General features: G+C 43.7%; 2 protein-coding genes across 7 annotated transcripts in view; one reads left to right on the top strand and one right to left on the bottom strand.

The window, feature by feature from the left end:
• The window catches only part of LOC149318469 (metal transporter CNNM2-like), a 137805-nt gene extending 123753 nt beyond the window's left edge, over positions 1–14052 (top strand). Inside the window, exons 9-10 of the mRNA XM_089509778.1 lie at positions 8110–8294; positions 10937–14052. Coding sequence (XP_089365904.1) covers positions 8110–8294; positions 10937–11146 — 395 coding nt within the window. The 3' untranslated portion in view covers positions 11147–14052. The remainder of the gene's footprint in view (positions 1–8109; positions 8295–10936) is intronic.
• Positions 14053–14378: 326 nt separating this feature from the next.
• Positions 14379–16104, bottom strand: part of LOC149318470 (cytosolic purine 5'-nucleotidase) — a 97667-nt gene continuing 95941 nt past the window's right edge. For all 6 annotated transcript variants that reach the window (XM_089509779.1, XM_089509783.1, XM_089509785.1 and 3 more), the window contains one exon: positions 14379–14521. In XM_089509779.1, coding sequence (XP_089365905.1) covers positions 14387–14521 — 135 coding nt within the window. In that variant the 3' untranslated portion in view covers positions 14379–14386. The remainder of the gene's footprint in view (positions 14522–16104) is intronic.

The following is a 16104-nucleotide window of genomic DNA, read 5'->3' on the forward strand; positions in this document are numbered from 1 at the left end:
GCGCCATCATGGCATGGCCCCATCCACATGAGGGCCAGCATGCTGACGCAAGTGCGGTGCAGAGTCCACATGTTGTGGTGCCACGCTTGCATCAATGCACAACAGTGCGCCAATGGCGCACTCATGGTTTCCGCCATGCACACCAAAAAGAACCCACTTTTAACGGGTTCGTTTTGGTGCGGCGGGAGGCCACACGGTCTGGCTGCTGCAGCGTCCCTCAGGAGCAAAGACGGGGCAGTCTTTCGAGCCCCTATAGGTTAGATTTCATTGCATTGCCCCAGCTTCCTGTAGTGTTGAGCAATTAATGGGTAGCTGCATTTCTAGGATGGCTTTCATACTCTTTGATGTGTCTCTCATGTGAAATGCCTTAACATATTTAATAAGAACAACATAGGGAAGGAGCGCATGAGGACAGACAGTATCGCAAGCTGAATGAGTGTAGGCCTCAACACTAAACAAATACAGGGTCACCAAACGCTTTTCCGTTATGACTGAGTTCAAAGGTTGGTCCTTTAGCTGCTGAGAAGATCAAAAAGGTTTAGAGCACCCCTTGTCCTAATTAAGCACCCTAATTATTTATTTGAGATTGCTTCTGTTAATGAACAGTTACCTGACTGGCATTGATTTCTGAAAGAGAGATGATTTCTTGTGTACTACTGATGGCAGAATGAGCCTAGTGATAAGTACAGTATTTGTTTTCTTTGTTTCAATACTATTGTTGTGGAGAAGCCAAAAAAAAAAACCCCAAAACAAAAAAACCCACGAGTTAGTTCAGTAGAAATAAGTTCTTCTTCATAGTCTCTGGGCTATGGATGATCATAGAAAGAGTTTAGAGATTCTGGCGGGCTACAGACCGCCGCTTTGCGGCGGTCTGCCGCCGCCGCCGCTTGCTCTGTGCGGGAGCCGTAGCAGTCACACCACGCGGCTCCTGCGTGGAGCAAAAAAGGAGCTCCAAAATGGAGCTCCTTATTGCGGCGCCTCTGTGACGTCGCGAGGCGCTGCTGGCGCATTCGCGACATCATAGGCGCCGCAACATGTCTGGACGCTATGCGTCCGATACGTAAAGATGGCGGCGCCCGTATGAACAGGGCGCCGCCATCTTGTACGTATTCTATACGTACTAGTGTTAGGGGGGTGCGGAAGCACCGCCCCTTCCTAACCCTAGTACGTATAGAATACGTACTAAATGGCGGTGTGTAACCCGCCTCTGATTAAGGAGCAAAGACAGCACTGGCTTAGAGGAATCAATTTATTATAAAAACTCCATTCTAACATAGGCAAGTTAGTCCTGAGACAGATGGGCCAAAAGCCGCTGAAACTAGGGTTCCGGAGCGTGTGAGAACTGCACACTCCGGAAACCTAGTTCATGTGGGCGGCAGCCTAATGGTGGCCTCGCGTCCACACAGGGAGCACCATTTTTACGTAAGCGATGCACAGCATCCGCACGTTGCTGCGCATCGCTTATGTCACAATGTAACTCAGGTGCCGCGAAAAGAACCCAGAAAAACTAGGTTCTTTTTACTCCGGAGGGATGTCACACAGTTTGGTGGCTGCGTCGTCCCTCCAGAGTTAAAATGGGTGCCTGCAGACCACCATTTTCGGGCAGTCTGTCTCGGCCCTTACTCAGGGTGTTGATCTAATCTAGTTTCATTCTAGGGAATTGCTGGAAGATCACTGGTAGGAAAAGAAGGGATGGAGCACCATCCCTAAGAGTATTAGTTTACATCACAGTGTGGTCAGGATAGGTAAACTTAAATAGGGAAGAAATTTTGGGTCACTCATACCTTCTAATCTATTATTATTGCCCTCTCTGAAGCATTCTTGACTCTTCAGTGATGAGTGTATTGCACTTCTAACAAGAAAAATTGAGCAAGCTTTTGAGATTTCTAGATTTCTTCATCAGGTTGTAGTCTGGGAAATAAGGTAGGGTAATTTTTGGTAAAAGTGAATTTGTATTTTTGGAACCACCAAAGTAAGTCCTATCACAAGACAGAGTTTCATAGAGTCATAGAATCATAGAGTTGGAAGAGACCTCAAGGGCCATCCAGTCCAACCACCTGGATTGTGTTATTGCTGTTATGAACGGGAACTGTGTTAAGCTTCTGTATCTTTAGGTTTATAGAGGCATGAATGCAAGAGCCTATGTCAATGCTATATACATATATTTTCTTCTAACATTTTATACAAGTAGTGAAATTTAGTTCAACAATAAATCTCTTAGGTCCAAAACACACTGCAGAAATAATATAGTTTGAGACTGTTTTTACTGCCCTGGGTCCATGCTAGAGGATTCTGGTAACTGTAGTTTTGTGAGATATTTAGATTTCTCTATCAGAGCTCTCTAGTGCCACAATAAGCTACAATCCTCAGAATTCCCTAGCACTGAGCTAGGACAGTTAAAGTGGTCTTAACTGAATTATTTCTGCAGTGTATTTTGGACTTAGTCTTTAAATCACCATGCGTTTGATTATAAATCATACTAACAGGGCTATCCTTCTGAAAGTTGTTTCAGCAAGTAGGGATCCCCATGATTTGCTCATAGTCTTCATTCTTAGAACAATGATCTTAAATGGCCAGTCTGCTAGACATCTGTGCTTCTAACTGTGCTTCCTCCCTCAAGCTTTTTGTCTGGAGTGCTACTCCAATTGCCCTCACCAAAGAATAAGTCCATACTGTCCTCATGCAAAGAAAGGTTGTCACTTTTGGAAGCTGCCAGGAGCAGAGGATCACCTTTTCATTTTTATTTGTTGAACTGAATTAAATAGTTTGCACTGATCTTTTTTAAAAAATTAAAATGGCATGTTTTGAAAATCAATCCACTTTTGGGTCGCTTTGGATTTGGGGGCCATTTTTGGTAATTTGCATGGCCTCCAGCAGGTCCTGGCATAAAAACATGGCCCTTCAAACTACTCTAGTTACCCACTCTTGTTGTCCAGCTCAGAGGTCTAAGTGACATACTCTCTCTGATGGCACAGTTACTGAAAAATACCATAATGTATCAGGAATTATGGGAAAAATGAAATGGAGGCACAACTGCCAAACACTTGCTTGTTTGGAAAGTTTTCATGAATGATGTGTGAGGACACACTGAAATCCTACCAGGGATCCTAACCACATGATAGCTGTGCTTTGCAGCCTGCTCACAATATTGAAATGCCCAGATGCCTTCACAGGATTACCTGTAAGCCACTTTGTGTGAACAGTGTTTGATATTACCTTTCTAATATAGTTGTGTAATGTCTCAGTGGAAACACAATTAAAAATGGCCAGAGTTAAGCTCTGTGGTAATGTTCAGGCATTTAAGATGCTTGAACAGTGTAGAAAAGTCTTGTCTGTCCCCTACTACAAATGTCTGTAGTTGTGCTTTTCTACACGCTTCCCTGATACATTTTCAAAACTTGAAAGGCAAACTATAATGTGGGAGATGACATTACAGATACAGACATTCTGGATACAGAACAGAAATGATTCAGAAATTATACAGTGTGCACTATGTTGTGGAGTTTTGGTATTTTGCTAGTGATTTGTCCTTAGCTATCAAAACTCATTTGAAATGAGAGCTTTATATCTCTTAGAGCACCTCTAAACTGAGTATTCATTTTAAACCTGGAAATTCAGGCTTTTCCAATGCTGTGCCAGGAGAGAGGCTGAATAAATAAATAAGTAAATAAACATATAAATAAATATAAAATGCTATCTTCCTCATGCTTGGACTTGCATGATTACTATGATTCTTGGTTGCAAACTGGGATATTCCTAGTAGTTCGGGGGTAGGCAACTGCCTTGTTGGAGGAAAGGTATTTCTTTTTGTTTTAAATGGACCCCTACAGCCCTAGGTGGTGTACAGAGCAATTTGGCAACATTTTCAACCCTTGCAACCATTTTAGCCCCTGGAGAAGCCTTTTTCTATGGGGGCATTTTTAGTAAAGGTTTTTAAGGTTTTTTTTAAAGGGGTGGTTGTAGGGCTCACAAGTAGATAAGCATAGAAAGGCTCCCACATCTCAGAGAGGCTTTACTGCTTGCTTATAATAGGTGTGAAACTGCTAGTAAAAACCCCAACTCTTGTGGTTCTTATCTCCATTTGTATGTTTGAACGTGCACCTTGCAGAGTTGCAGCTCTTAGCAACAAGGCATTTCAATAGGAAAACCTAACTAAAGTACCTACATCTGTATAACTCTGTACTGAACAAACTCTTATTGGAGTATACCAGTTGAGTCTCCCTTATGCAGAATTCCAAAATGCAAAATACTCAAATGCTCAAAAAAACAACACCATGGTTGGCTGAGATAGTGACACTTTTGTTTTTTTATAACATTACCTTCAGGCTATGTGTGTAAGGTATATATGAAACATAAATGAATTTTGTGTTTATACTTGGGCCCCATCTCCAAGATATCTCATTATAAATAATAATAAATAAAAATTTTATTTGTATACCGCCCTTCCTGTGATCAGGGCGGTGCACAGCAGTTCAAACAATACAATACATCAACACCGCAAATCAAAATTACAACAGTACAAATACAATAAAACTGTTAAAACCAATATTAAAACCCTGTCAAACCAGCCATCACTGCTGTCAGAGGGGGAAGACTAGCTGGAGCTTGTGTCGGGGAATGCTAGTCGGAACAGGAAGGTTTTTAATTCCTTCCTGAACTGGGCCAGGGAGGTAGCCGAGCGGAGCTCTATGGGCAGCGTATTCCAGAGGGTCGGGGCGAAGATGGAATATGACCTCCTTGCTGTGGAGGCTAATCTAGCCCCCGGGACCCTCAGTAGTTGCTGCCCAGATGTTCTGAGGGTGCGGGGCGGAATATATGGGGAGAGGCGGTCCTCAAGGTATCCTGGACCCAAGCCATGTAGGGCTTTATAGGTTATAACCAACACCTTGTATTGCGCCCAGAAGCAAATGGGCATCCAATGCAGATCTTTAAGTACAGGTGTAATATGACTGGCCCTGGAAGTATCAGTGACCAGTCTGGCTGCCATATTCTGTACCATCTGTAGCTTCTGGGTATGGTACAAGGGTTGCCCCATGTAGAGCGCATTACAGAAATCCAATCGAGAGGTTACCAGAGCATGTACTACTGTTTCAAGGTCCCTCTGGGCCAGGTATGGACGCAGCTGGCGAATAAGCCGAAGCTGATAACAGGTGCTCTTGACCGTCGCATTCACCTGAGCTGTAAGGTGAAGCGACGAATCAAGAAGCACCCCCAGACTGCGTACAGAGTCCTTCACAGGGACTGTAATCCTGTTCAGGACAGGTGGAACCACCGCCATTCCTGGACCAGGGGAACCTATCACAAGTACCTCCGTTTTCTCTGGATTCAGACTGAGTCGGTTTTCCCTCATCCAGCCCATTACCGACTCCAGGCAGGGCACGAGAGGAGAGACGCCATCCTCAGTCACTGCATCAGTCGGAGACATAGAGAAAACTATTTGGGTGTCATCAGCGTACTGATATCCCCGCGCCCCATGTCTCTGGATGATCTCTCCCAGCGGTTTCATGTAAATGTTAAAAAGCATGGGAGACAGAATGGCTCCTTGAGGGACCCCAGATATAAGGGCCCTCTTATCGGAGCACACGTCTCCCAGCTGCACCATCTGGAACCTCCCAGAAAGGTAGGACCGGAACCACTGGAGTGCAGTGCCCCCGATTCCCACCTCTGCCAGGCGCTCCAGAGGGATACCATGGTCTATGGTATCGAAAGCCGCTGAGATGTCCAAGAGCACCAACAGGGACACGCTTCCCCTATCGATGCCCAGACGGAGATCATCGACTAAGGCGACCATGGCCGTCTCAACCCCGTAACCCGCCCGAAAGCCAGTTTGAAATGGGTCTAGATCATCTGTTTCATCCAAGATTGATTGAAGCTGGATTGCAACCGCCCTCTCGATCACCTTCCCCAGAAATGGCAGCAGTGAGACTGGCCGATAATTACTATGTATCAGGGGGTCAAGGGAGGGCTTTTTTAACAGCGGTTTTATAGTGGCCAATTTCAAGCTGGATGGAAATTGCCCATCCCTCAAAGATGTATTAATAATCCGGTGTAACATCGAGGTTACCACTGGTCCCCCCTGAGCCGCTAGCCATGAGGGACAGGGATCGAGAGAGCAGGTTGTCTTCCGAACGCTTCCAAGGATCTTGTCCACATCATCGGTACTAACCGACTCAAACTGATCCAGTTTAATAGAGTCCACGGAGGCTCTGGATGCCTCTACCCTTGGTTCTGTCCTAATGCCGGCGTTAAGACCTTCGCTTATCCGAGAGATTTTATCCGCGAAGAAGTTGTTAAATTGGTCACAGTAGGCCTTAGAAGGTTCAAGGATCTGGTTCAGGGTGGAAGGGATCTGAGTTAACTCCCTAACCACCCTGAACAACCCTGGACGTGACTCCGCGGACGTTGACACGAGCACCATAGAACGAGTTCTTAGCTGCTCGTATCGCCTCTCCGTAGTCCTCCAAAAGGTGGTCTAGGAGAGTCTTGTCGGATAAGCGCTGGTGTTTCTGCCAGCGGTGCTCTAGCCGTCGCAGAACCCGCTTCCTCGCCCGGAGATCTTCCGTATACCAGGGCTTTCGTTTGGAAGCAGGCCTGAGAGGGCGCTTGGGAGCGATACTGTGTATAGCCTTAGAAAGATCGGTATCCCAGATACCGGTCAGGGCATCAACAGAGTCGCCGTCATTTCCAACCATAAGCCCCTCTAGGGCTTCCTGGAACCTTTTGGGTTCCATCAGCCTTCGAGGGTGGACCATTCTAATAGGTCCGCCGCCTCTGGGAGGGATCTGGGTAGAAGCCTTGATCACTGCCTCTACCAGGAAATGATCCGTCCATGACAGGGGGGAAATATTAGTTATTTCCGCCCACGGATTTTCCATGCTCATACAAAAGACCATATCGAGCGTATTACCCACAAAATGCGTTGGACCCGAGACCAGTTGAGACAGGCCCATGGAAGTCATGGTATCCATGAATTCGCGAACCGCACCGGATGGAACATAGCTGGCCGCGAGGGGAATGTTGAAGTCACCCAGGACCAGTAGCCTGGGTGATTCCAACAGTACCGCCGAGACCAGCTGTGTCAGCTCGTTAAGGGAGTCTGTTAGTACACGAGGTGGCCGGTACACCAACAGAATCCCTAGACTGTCTCTGGCCTTCAGGGTCAGGTAAATGCACTCGATGTAGGAAGTTTGACAAACATGATTCCTGGAAAGAGAGAAGGTGTTCTTATGGATCAAGGCGACACCCCCCGCCCACCTAACCTGGTCTGGTCCTTCACTGAGTACCCAGCAGGTAGGGCCTGGGCCCACACAGCTTCCCCTCCAGGCCCGAGCCAGGTCTCAGTAATGCAAGCCAGGTCACAGTTGTTATCCTCGATTAGGTAATGAATGATGTGGGACTTGTTCTTAATGGACCTGGCATTGCACAGGAGCAGAGTCAGGGTTTGTGGTATGGTTGGAGTGACCCTCAGGTCACTTTGGTTAGGAGAGGGACAGGAAGGAGAGATAGGTATTAAGCATCGATCTCTCCTTCCCCTGTAACGCAAGTCCGTTCTCCTACCGCCATACCTCCCCCTGCCCCACACTACCTCAATAGGAGCTCCGCTCGCACTAGATGGACTATCCTCTACCTCCCCAGCCGAAACATCCCCCGCTTCCATGTCCTCCCCCTCCCCCCACAGTACAGTAATAGAGGCGAAGAGAAATCACAGTAAACATTCTTCGTCTAAAAGCCGGCAAAAGTACGTCTCCCCTGCCCTCTAAGAGGTCAAATTCTCTAACGGCCCTTGAGAAAACGCCGCTCCGGCGGCAAGAGAAGTCCTCTGAGCCGCTGCCCAGGTGAAGGAGGGCGGGCGGCGTCTTCTGGGGGAGGCCGGGAGCCGGCTTTATGGGGCCGCTCTCACCGCCCCCGCCCCCGAAGAAAAGCAATTACAGGCATTCCAAAATCTACAAAATCCCAAAATACTTCTGGTCCCAAGCATTTCAAATAAGGAGGATTCAACCTGTATTATCAAATAACTTGGCAGGCAATCCTATGAACTGATGTTAGTCTCAATGATCTGATCTGTACTTTAAAGTTTCTTTCTTAAACAGATTTTACTCTCCTTTTCAGCTGAAAACAAATCACCACCCCGCTCTTGTGGCTTGAATCATTCGGATTCTCTTAGCAGAGGGGATCGCATTGATGCTGTGACACCAACGATAGGGAATAGCAACAACCAGTTGAACTCTTCATTTGTTCAGGTGTATGTTCCAGACTACTCAGTGAGAGCAATCTCAGACATTCAATATGTCAAGGTAAGGAAAAGAAGAAGGGCCTTCCACCTGACAGGTGTAGTCTGGTATGGTATGCTGCATGGACTGTAATTCTGACTGTACTCTAATCTGGCATCCAGAATTTGTTGTATTGGATTGCTGGAGCTCTTCATTTTCTCTCGTGAGAATGATTCAGGGAGGGATTATACCCTTCTCCCCCCCCCCCTTCTTTTCTTTTCTTTTTTTTTTCTTTTTTTTGACAAAGATGTGCTTCTAAAACAATGTGTGCTCAGGTAATAAAATATGGAAACTTTTGTGGGGCAAAATCAGGAGGTAGAAGGCACTTTCATCTGTTCCTGTTGATTCTAAGCTTTACCTGCCTCCTCTTGCCTGCCAGTTCTTTCTCATAGGTGCTCCCAGTCCCCTTATTAGCATTCCAAAACACTTTTGGAAATGTTATGTTCGTTTCTTCCATTCTTCCATTCAGCAGTTTCTGGGCTGTCAATACTTCCTGCCTTTTAAATAAGTTATTATACTATATATTATTAATGGTGTGTGAAATGTTATGACTTTGAGGTATTACGTGAGTTAACTAACTTCCCTTCTATATGTTCCTCCATCATCAATCTAAATGCAGCACAACTAAGTTGTCTTTCAGGGATGGAAAATTTCCAGACCACAGGTCAAATGGCACCAGTCAGATCTCACCTCTCACTTAACCAGATCTCACCTCTCACTAGCCCTGCTCTCCCCACACACCTGTGCTTGTAAATGAGAGACAAAGAACTCTGCTTTATCATTTCAATCTGCTATATGAGATTGTCCATGCCACCTTAGTGTGAGTGGAGTGATTTTAGCCTGCGGAATTGGTTTGTATGTCAGTTTGTCAGTGGGTGCCTCCTTTGTGCATGCTTGCCTCTGCATGAGATTAGGGGGGTAGCCTTTTGTACTGGCTCCACCCATTGTTGGCATGTAGCCCTCGTGCAGAAAAAGTCACTAATACGCTCATTTTATGGATACATCAGTAGTTTGTCTTCCCCATGCTATCACAAGCACATTAAAGCTAGTAGAAGCACTATATAGCATTGGTGAACATTACACAAAGGGATACAAGTGTATGTAGAAATTTCTCATTTCTCCATGCTAATGGAACAAATATGAGATTACAGCTCAGTGGAGCCATTCCGCACATATCTTGAGCCTCTTTCAGGCATCTGCTATTTGGCTGCAATAAATGCTTGGTTGTTATGCCCTCTTTGTTCTTCCTCAAATGGAAAACAAAGGCTTTTATTCATTTTAGTATTCATTGAGTCTGTCCTCACTTGTCAGAATTCTCTGGGATACCTCTGGAGTATTCTGGCCTGACATTCCCCACAATCTCCCCCCTACCTGCTCTCTTTTGCTGCGGGTTTTCTGCTCTTGCAGTGAATGACTGGCAGCTGTTTTCTTGCATGGTCCCCATTCATCACTTGGTGCCACTGCTGAGGTCAGAATGAGGTGCCCACTCATCAGTCCTGGGTACCTTGTTCTGACCTCAGAGCAACTCACATCCACAGTGGCAGCGCTGGGCAGCTCACAGGGACTGCAAGTGAAAACAGCAACAGCAACCACCATAGCTGCGAAGAGAGCAAAAAACTCACAGGAAAAGGTTAATTATTTAAATGCAGGTTAAGGGCAGGATGCCCAAAATTGGTTAGACACATCTGATTTGGGATTTTGGCCCTGCCTCGTGTAAACAGGTCGCAGTGAGCCCATGGGGGAGTTTGATGTAAATCACCCATGTAGACAAGCCCATAGATTGCCATCATGTCTGCCTCAAAAATGTTGAATGTTCATAAATATCTTGCCCAGGAAAGTATTTGTGTTACAGTTGAGTGCAAATTGCTTATTAGTTTATTGGAAGTCACTTGAGAATTAATGCTTAGTTACTAAGCAGTTCAAAATTTGCTCAAAAGAACATAAAATATGTCTGTTTAATAATAACATGAATATATTTGCCTTACAGAGTTCAAAGGACCATGTAGGTAATATGGAAAATAGTCAAATATCCAGGATGGTTAATTGTTGTTGTTTTTAAATGCTTTTGTTCATATTACATCTCACATCAAACCTATTAAACAGTTTGAAAAATCAGTGCACATTTACACTTCTTAAAAAAGTAACATGACTGAAGATCTCACTGCTGTCCTTATGTCTTTACTTGCTTTGCTTCAGCTTCTAAATTCAGTATATTGTTTGCAATTTGAGGATTTTCTGAAATTCGGTATCCCATCTTATTTCAGGTTGTAGGCTACAGTGTAGCATGGCGCTTAAGATATGACTAATTCAGTTCAGAGTGAAGAACTTTACCTTGTTTTTAAATACATGAGAATTGTTGCTCACTCCAAAGATCTAAGTAACTATGTAAGGGTAATTTTTTTTTTGAGAAAATGGCTTAAAGGGGGATTTGTTTTTATAAATTCTTAGAAATTGCTATGGACTATACATGTTTTTGTGTGAAACAATTGGTTCATCATTATATAAGAAATGTTCCAGATGTTCATGATGTAATTTTGAGATAGCAAAGGACAGATTGGGTTGAGTAGAGATTTATGGGCTGCTGCTGAACATGTTATCCTAGAGAGAATTACAGCAAATAAAATGTTATCTTCTCTCTTTTCTGTGTTTGCATGTGCTTGGCATAGATCTCAAGACAGCAATACCAAAATGCTCTAATGGCATCCCGGATGGATAAAACACCTCAGTCCTCGGACAGTGAAACCACTAAAATAGAACTGACTCTTACAGAACTGCATGATGGTTTGCCAGATGAGATGGCGAATTTGCTGAATGAACAGAACTGTGTAACTCACAACAAGTCCAACCACAGTATGCACAGTGAAGGCGCCATCTAGGAGCAGACACACAGCATCTCATTCTTCATCTGCCCTACATCCCAGCCCTCGCTCTATTCAGCAGGACCAGTTTCTTTCCTCCCTCATGCCTTCTACCTGATGGACACCATTACTATGTGCTTACTAAGCCCTGCGCTTCCAGTGCTCTGAGACCAAAGACTTCATGCCCATCCCGGAACAGAAGAAAGAAACAAGAAAAAAAGTGGTAGTTCAGAGATATAACATAGGACAAAAAAGAAGACACAAACACCTACACAAAGCCTGGGGATAAGCTACCCTTCAGGCATACCTAACAAATTTCTTCCTACCAGAGCAGAATCATGTTTATTTTTCCAGTTAAAAGAGAGATCGTGTTTTTTTAAATAAGATTATGCAGTTTTAAATGTCGCAGGGCCTTTCCAGTTAAACTTTACTGTGTTGTGAATTTGCCCCAGTGTCCTATCTGTCCCTTGTCATTTTGTTTTTTCCCTTGTTGAAATGGCAAATTGGTACTAGAATGTATTTGTTTTGTAAAGAAGAAAGATTGAATGAAACTTAAGGAACCTCTGTCACCTCTCTGTTGGGAGATTGGGGAGGGAATTGTTCTCTTTCTGTCCAGCCTCTGTGAGAGGAGGTGTTCTGGGGGTTTGCATGCAAAAATTCCTCTTTAAAGATTGTATTTTATAGTTCAGGAATGTAAGGGGGGAAATTGGCCTGTGCCTAATGGAGGCAAATGTTTGATTTTTCCAGAGGGAATACTTTCCCCAAAAGAACTGCATATAGCATTTTTATTTAATCTGAGGAAGTAATGGTGGTAATCCCTGCTGCCTCACTTGTGTTGAGTAATTACCTGGACTTATTTTTATTATTAAGAGTCTGGTACAACATAATAATTGATCTGTCCTTTAATTTGAGCAAAGATCAGGGTTGAGATTCTGTTGGGGAGTTACAAACATGTAACCTTAGAGTTATGCATTTGTAACTTTGGGTGTTCATAATCCCTATGTATTCCCTAGTAGGGGACTGTAGAAGTCCCCAGTCTCTATTTACTAGGAAGTACCTCCTGCAGTTGATGGGTATCCATTCCCGTGTTGCTCAGAAAGCAGCTAAATGAACTTTCCACCCACCCCCTTGTGTGGGTTATCTCCGATGAGAAGGGAAATTGCGACAGGGGCCCTGCTTCTGCCTGTCACAATGGAGATCACTCCCAGGAAGGGCTGAGAACTTTGGTTAGCAGCTTCCAGAGCAACAGGGGAACAGACCTCTATTGATCACAGTGGCTGCTTTTCAATAAATGGTAAATGAGGGGTTGGGCCAGGAGTCAGTGTAAAACCACATAACTATGGTGGTTATGCATTTGTAACTCTTCAACAGGGTCTACCTTGGAAACAGAGGTCAGGCAGCCCACCAATCACTAATTCCCCCCCCCCCCCAATATGCTAATAGCCAAAGTGAATCCTCCTAGAGGCTTTTTTCCCTGTAAGGTACCTGCCACTGGATATTGAACCACCCTCATTTTTTCTAGGTTTTGCAAAAGTCTTTCAGGATAAAATGAGCCGGTGTTTGATGGTTGTGAACATCGGTGCGAAAAAGATGGTTTCTTCTGTTATACAGTGCATTTGTAACTTCTCAGTTCTCTCTTTTTAGGAACCGCTTTTAATGAGCGACACAAATTGGCTCCCTGGGCCTGAAAAAAAGACTAGCAATCCCTTCAGGATTTCCTAGCGCCCATAGTTTAGGAGGCTGTAAATTTGGGTGCAGAGCTCTCTGGATTATGCCTTTGAGCAGCCTTGCTGGATGATGCAGGATTATAAAATTCAGCATTGTTGTGCCTCTTCTTATTGCTTGTAACAGAGAAGACTGAATAATGCTAACTGTTATACATCTCTTGAGAGGTGAGCCTGTTCTGCACAAAAGCTAGACCCCATTATCTATGGACTGTGATTCCTATTGCCATCTTGATTTCCCCCTTTTTATTCATGTTTTGTCAGAATCTGGGTTGTAGTAATGCCTCACAATCTTCTCTGTGGTTGGAGGAATTCATCATAGGTTTAGAGATGAATTTGCTCATGCAAATACTTTTAGGAAAAAGTATATTTTCCGCATCACTTACTGTATGTTTCTACATGAAGTTCATTCCATAATGTTTTTAGCAGTAGCTGTAACTCAACAGTTACAGAGACAAATAGTTGCTTTTTTTCATGGAGCCTTGTGTAACAAGGGATGGCAAGGGATGCTATTTCATTACCCAGGTAGCTTATCTGTCATTTCAGAAAAGTCCCTATGGAGAGGCATCATAGTTTCTGTTACAGGTGTCAATATGATTGGAAAAATTGGACCTTTTCACTTTTTAAGGGAGAAGTTTAAAAATTTTCTATTTTATTTTTCTTTATCTCTCCTTTTGACAACATTTTTAGGGTTGCCTGGAAGTACGTAAAGGTAAGTGCAGAGGAGGTTCTGTGTTCCTTGCCACAGCAGTCTCACAGTGCTGCATTTGGGAGTGGTAAAGTACTGTTGAAAATGTCTCCATTATAAGCTGGCACAGTCTAACACGGGTGAGAAAAGTGTCCACTCCCACCTTTTTTGCAGCCTTCCAGATATCCTCAGACCATGTGCATGCATTTGCACACACACACTTTTTTGAGTGGGGCGAACACCCAGAAAAGAGAAATCACCTCTGTTAGAGGCCTCCTGAAAACCTTTAAACAATTCTCAAGCCTACCTAATCCAATTCCCCCACCATCAATCCCAGGAATAGCAACCAGAACTCACTTCAGGTTGTGGTCTTCAGCTTATTTCCAACCGATATGGGGTGCTGAAGCCTGGCACAGGGGCAAAAATTGGCCCCTGCTGCAGTTACTTACCACCTTTGTATCATAAAGAGAGAAAAATAATTGAGCACGAATGGGATTCTTAACTTATTTTATTTCAATATTTCATGCATTTCTCTGTCTTAAAAATATATTATCCATAACACACACTGAAGTCTACAAAGTAAAGGTGCAGAAATAATTTTCCTGATCTATCATAAGTACCTTTTGTAGGGTCTTCTTTTAAAGTGTTGAATTCTTACTACCCTGTAACTGCAATTAATAAGGCCTGGAAGGGAACATACAAAGTTGGGAGGTCGATGACAGGTTTCTATATCCTGGGATTTGGATAAGTCTCGTCTCAAGTTTTTCTGTGATACAGAATGTGCAGCAACCGAATACTTAAATGAGGTCACCAGCCAAAGCCAGGTTATGTGAGGATGTTCTCAGTTCAGATAATGGACAGCATTACAGAACTTCTCTCCTTGATGTCACTTGACGTCAGCATTTTCATAGCAGTTGTCCTCTTCCTTCTGGTGAGAGATCTCTCTGCTCCATAGTGCTCTAGACTTGAATGAACATATATCTATATATGTGCATTCAAATGTAATACAGAAAATTCACGCACATCAGGCAATATGAATTTAGCCAATGTCCCTAGGAATATTATTCAAATAATTTCAGAATACGTTTCCCATGTTACCTAATGATTATAGCAACTATTTCAGAACGTTAAAAAAAATAGAACACATACAGAAGAAAAATGTTTGCTTTACATCACTTGTGAAAAGTCCTGAAAAGGGATCCTTGGAGCCCTTTCCACTCAGATGCCACAAAGCAGCATGCAAAGTAGTCCGCCAGATTATTCTATTACTATTCTTTAATACTCAAGTCCTGATAAAATATCTAATTAATGAAACTGGTAACTTTCCTTTCCTGACTCCTGCTGCTTTTAGTCCCCCATCTTTCTGGTTAAGTGCAGTCGGTAATTTTTTTAGCAAGTAGTGGCTATTCAGCCTTTGTTTTATTTTCTGGAACTGAACAGTTTTTTAAACAAAGTTCTTTATGAAACAAGATTTTTGATAATGTTTTAAGCACCTAACTCTGAATAAATTTTGCAGAGTATGGTAAATGCCTTTGAACAGTATGAGACCTTGCATTCTTGTTTTAATGTGTTTTGGCAAGTTTTGGGGAAAGAATAATTAGTTCTTCATGGTAACTCTTACAGATATCACATGAAGCATGAAAACATACGTTTATGAGCAAGAGGAGGCATCATAGGCTTTTGTGTGTACAGTTTTCCTATCTTATAGGTGTGTAGGACCTGAAAAGAATCATTGCTCTCCTTAGTGATCTCTGAAAAACCACACAAATGAGTCTTGGTGCCTACAGAGTTCCCTCTTCAGAACATTCTGGAGCTGGTCAATCTTTGGTGGAAATCCCTACCCACACTACACATGTCCAAGTAGAAAAAGCTCCGACCGTTAGGCTATGTAGGCATTAGCTAGAAAATTGGGAGGGGCTCAGGGCTAGGCAGATCATGACCAACGTGTAAAAAGACCCATTATACACTCATACACTTCTAATGTCCCACATGAGTATGTATGCCTTTCTTGAAGAAACAAATCTTGGCAGTAACGTCCAAGACTACAGTGCAAATGTTTCAGTTGGTACAACTCACAATTTTCCTATGCACTTGTGGAGGCACAAGATGTGGCAGTGTTGCCCAAGTATGTCCAAGTATCTTTCTATATACAGTGGTACCCCGGGATACGAAATACCCAGGTTACGAAATTTCCGGGATACGAAAAAATCCCATAGGAAATAATTGTTCCGGGTTCCGAATGTTTATTCGGGTTCCGAAAAAAATTTTTGGTGCTTTTTTCGGCTTTTTCGCACGAAACGCGGCTTTTCCCCATTAGCGCCTATGGCGATCCGGCTTACGAAGGCTTTTCGGGTTACGAACGGCGCCCCGGAACGAATTAATTTCGTAACCCGGGGCACCACTGTATTGTGACAGTTGTGGTGGTGGGCCTTCAAGTAATTTTGGACCTTTTGCTACCCTAAGGTGAACCTATCATAGTTTCCTTGGCAAGTTTCTTCAGAGGGGGTTTGCCATTGCCATCGGCATCCTCTGAGACAGTATGACTTGCTCAAGATCTCTCCGTG

This window comes from Sceloporus occidentalis, unplaced genomic scaffold, assembly GCF_023333645.1.
Source record: "Sceloporus occidentalis isolate IW3139 unplaced genomic scaffold, rSceOcc1.0.p SCAF_2, whole genome shotgun sequence".
NCBI lineage: Eukaryota > Metazoa > Chordata > Lepidosauria > Squamata > Phrynosomatidae > Sceloporus > Sceloporus occidentalis.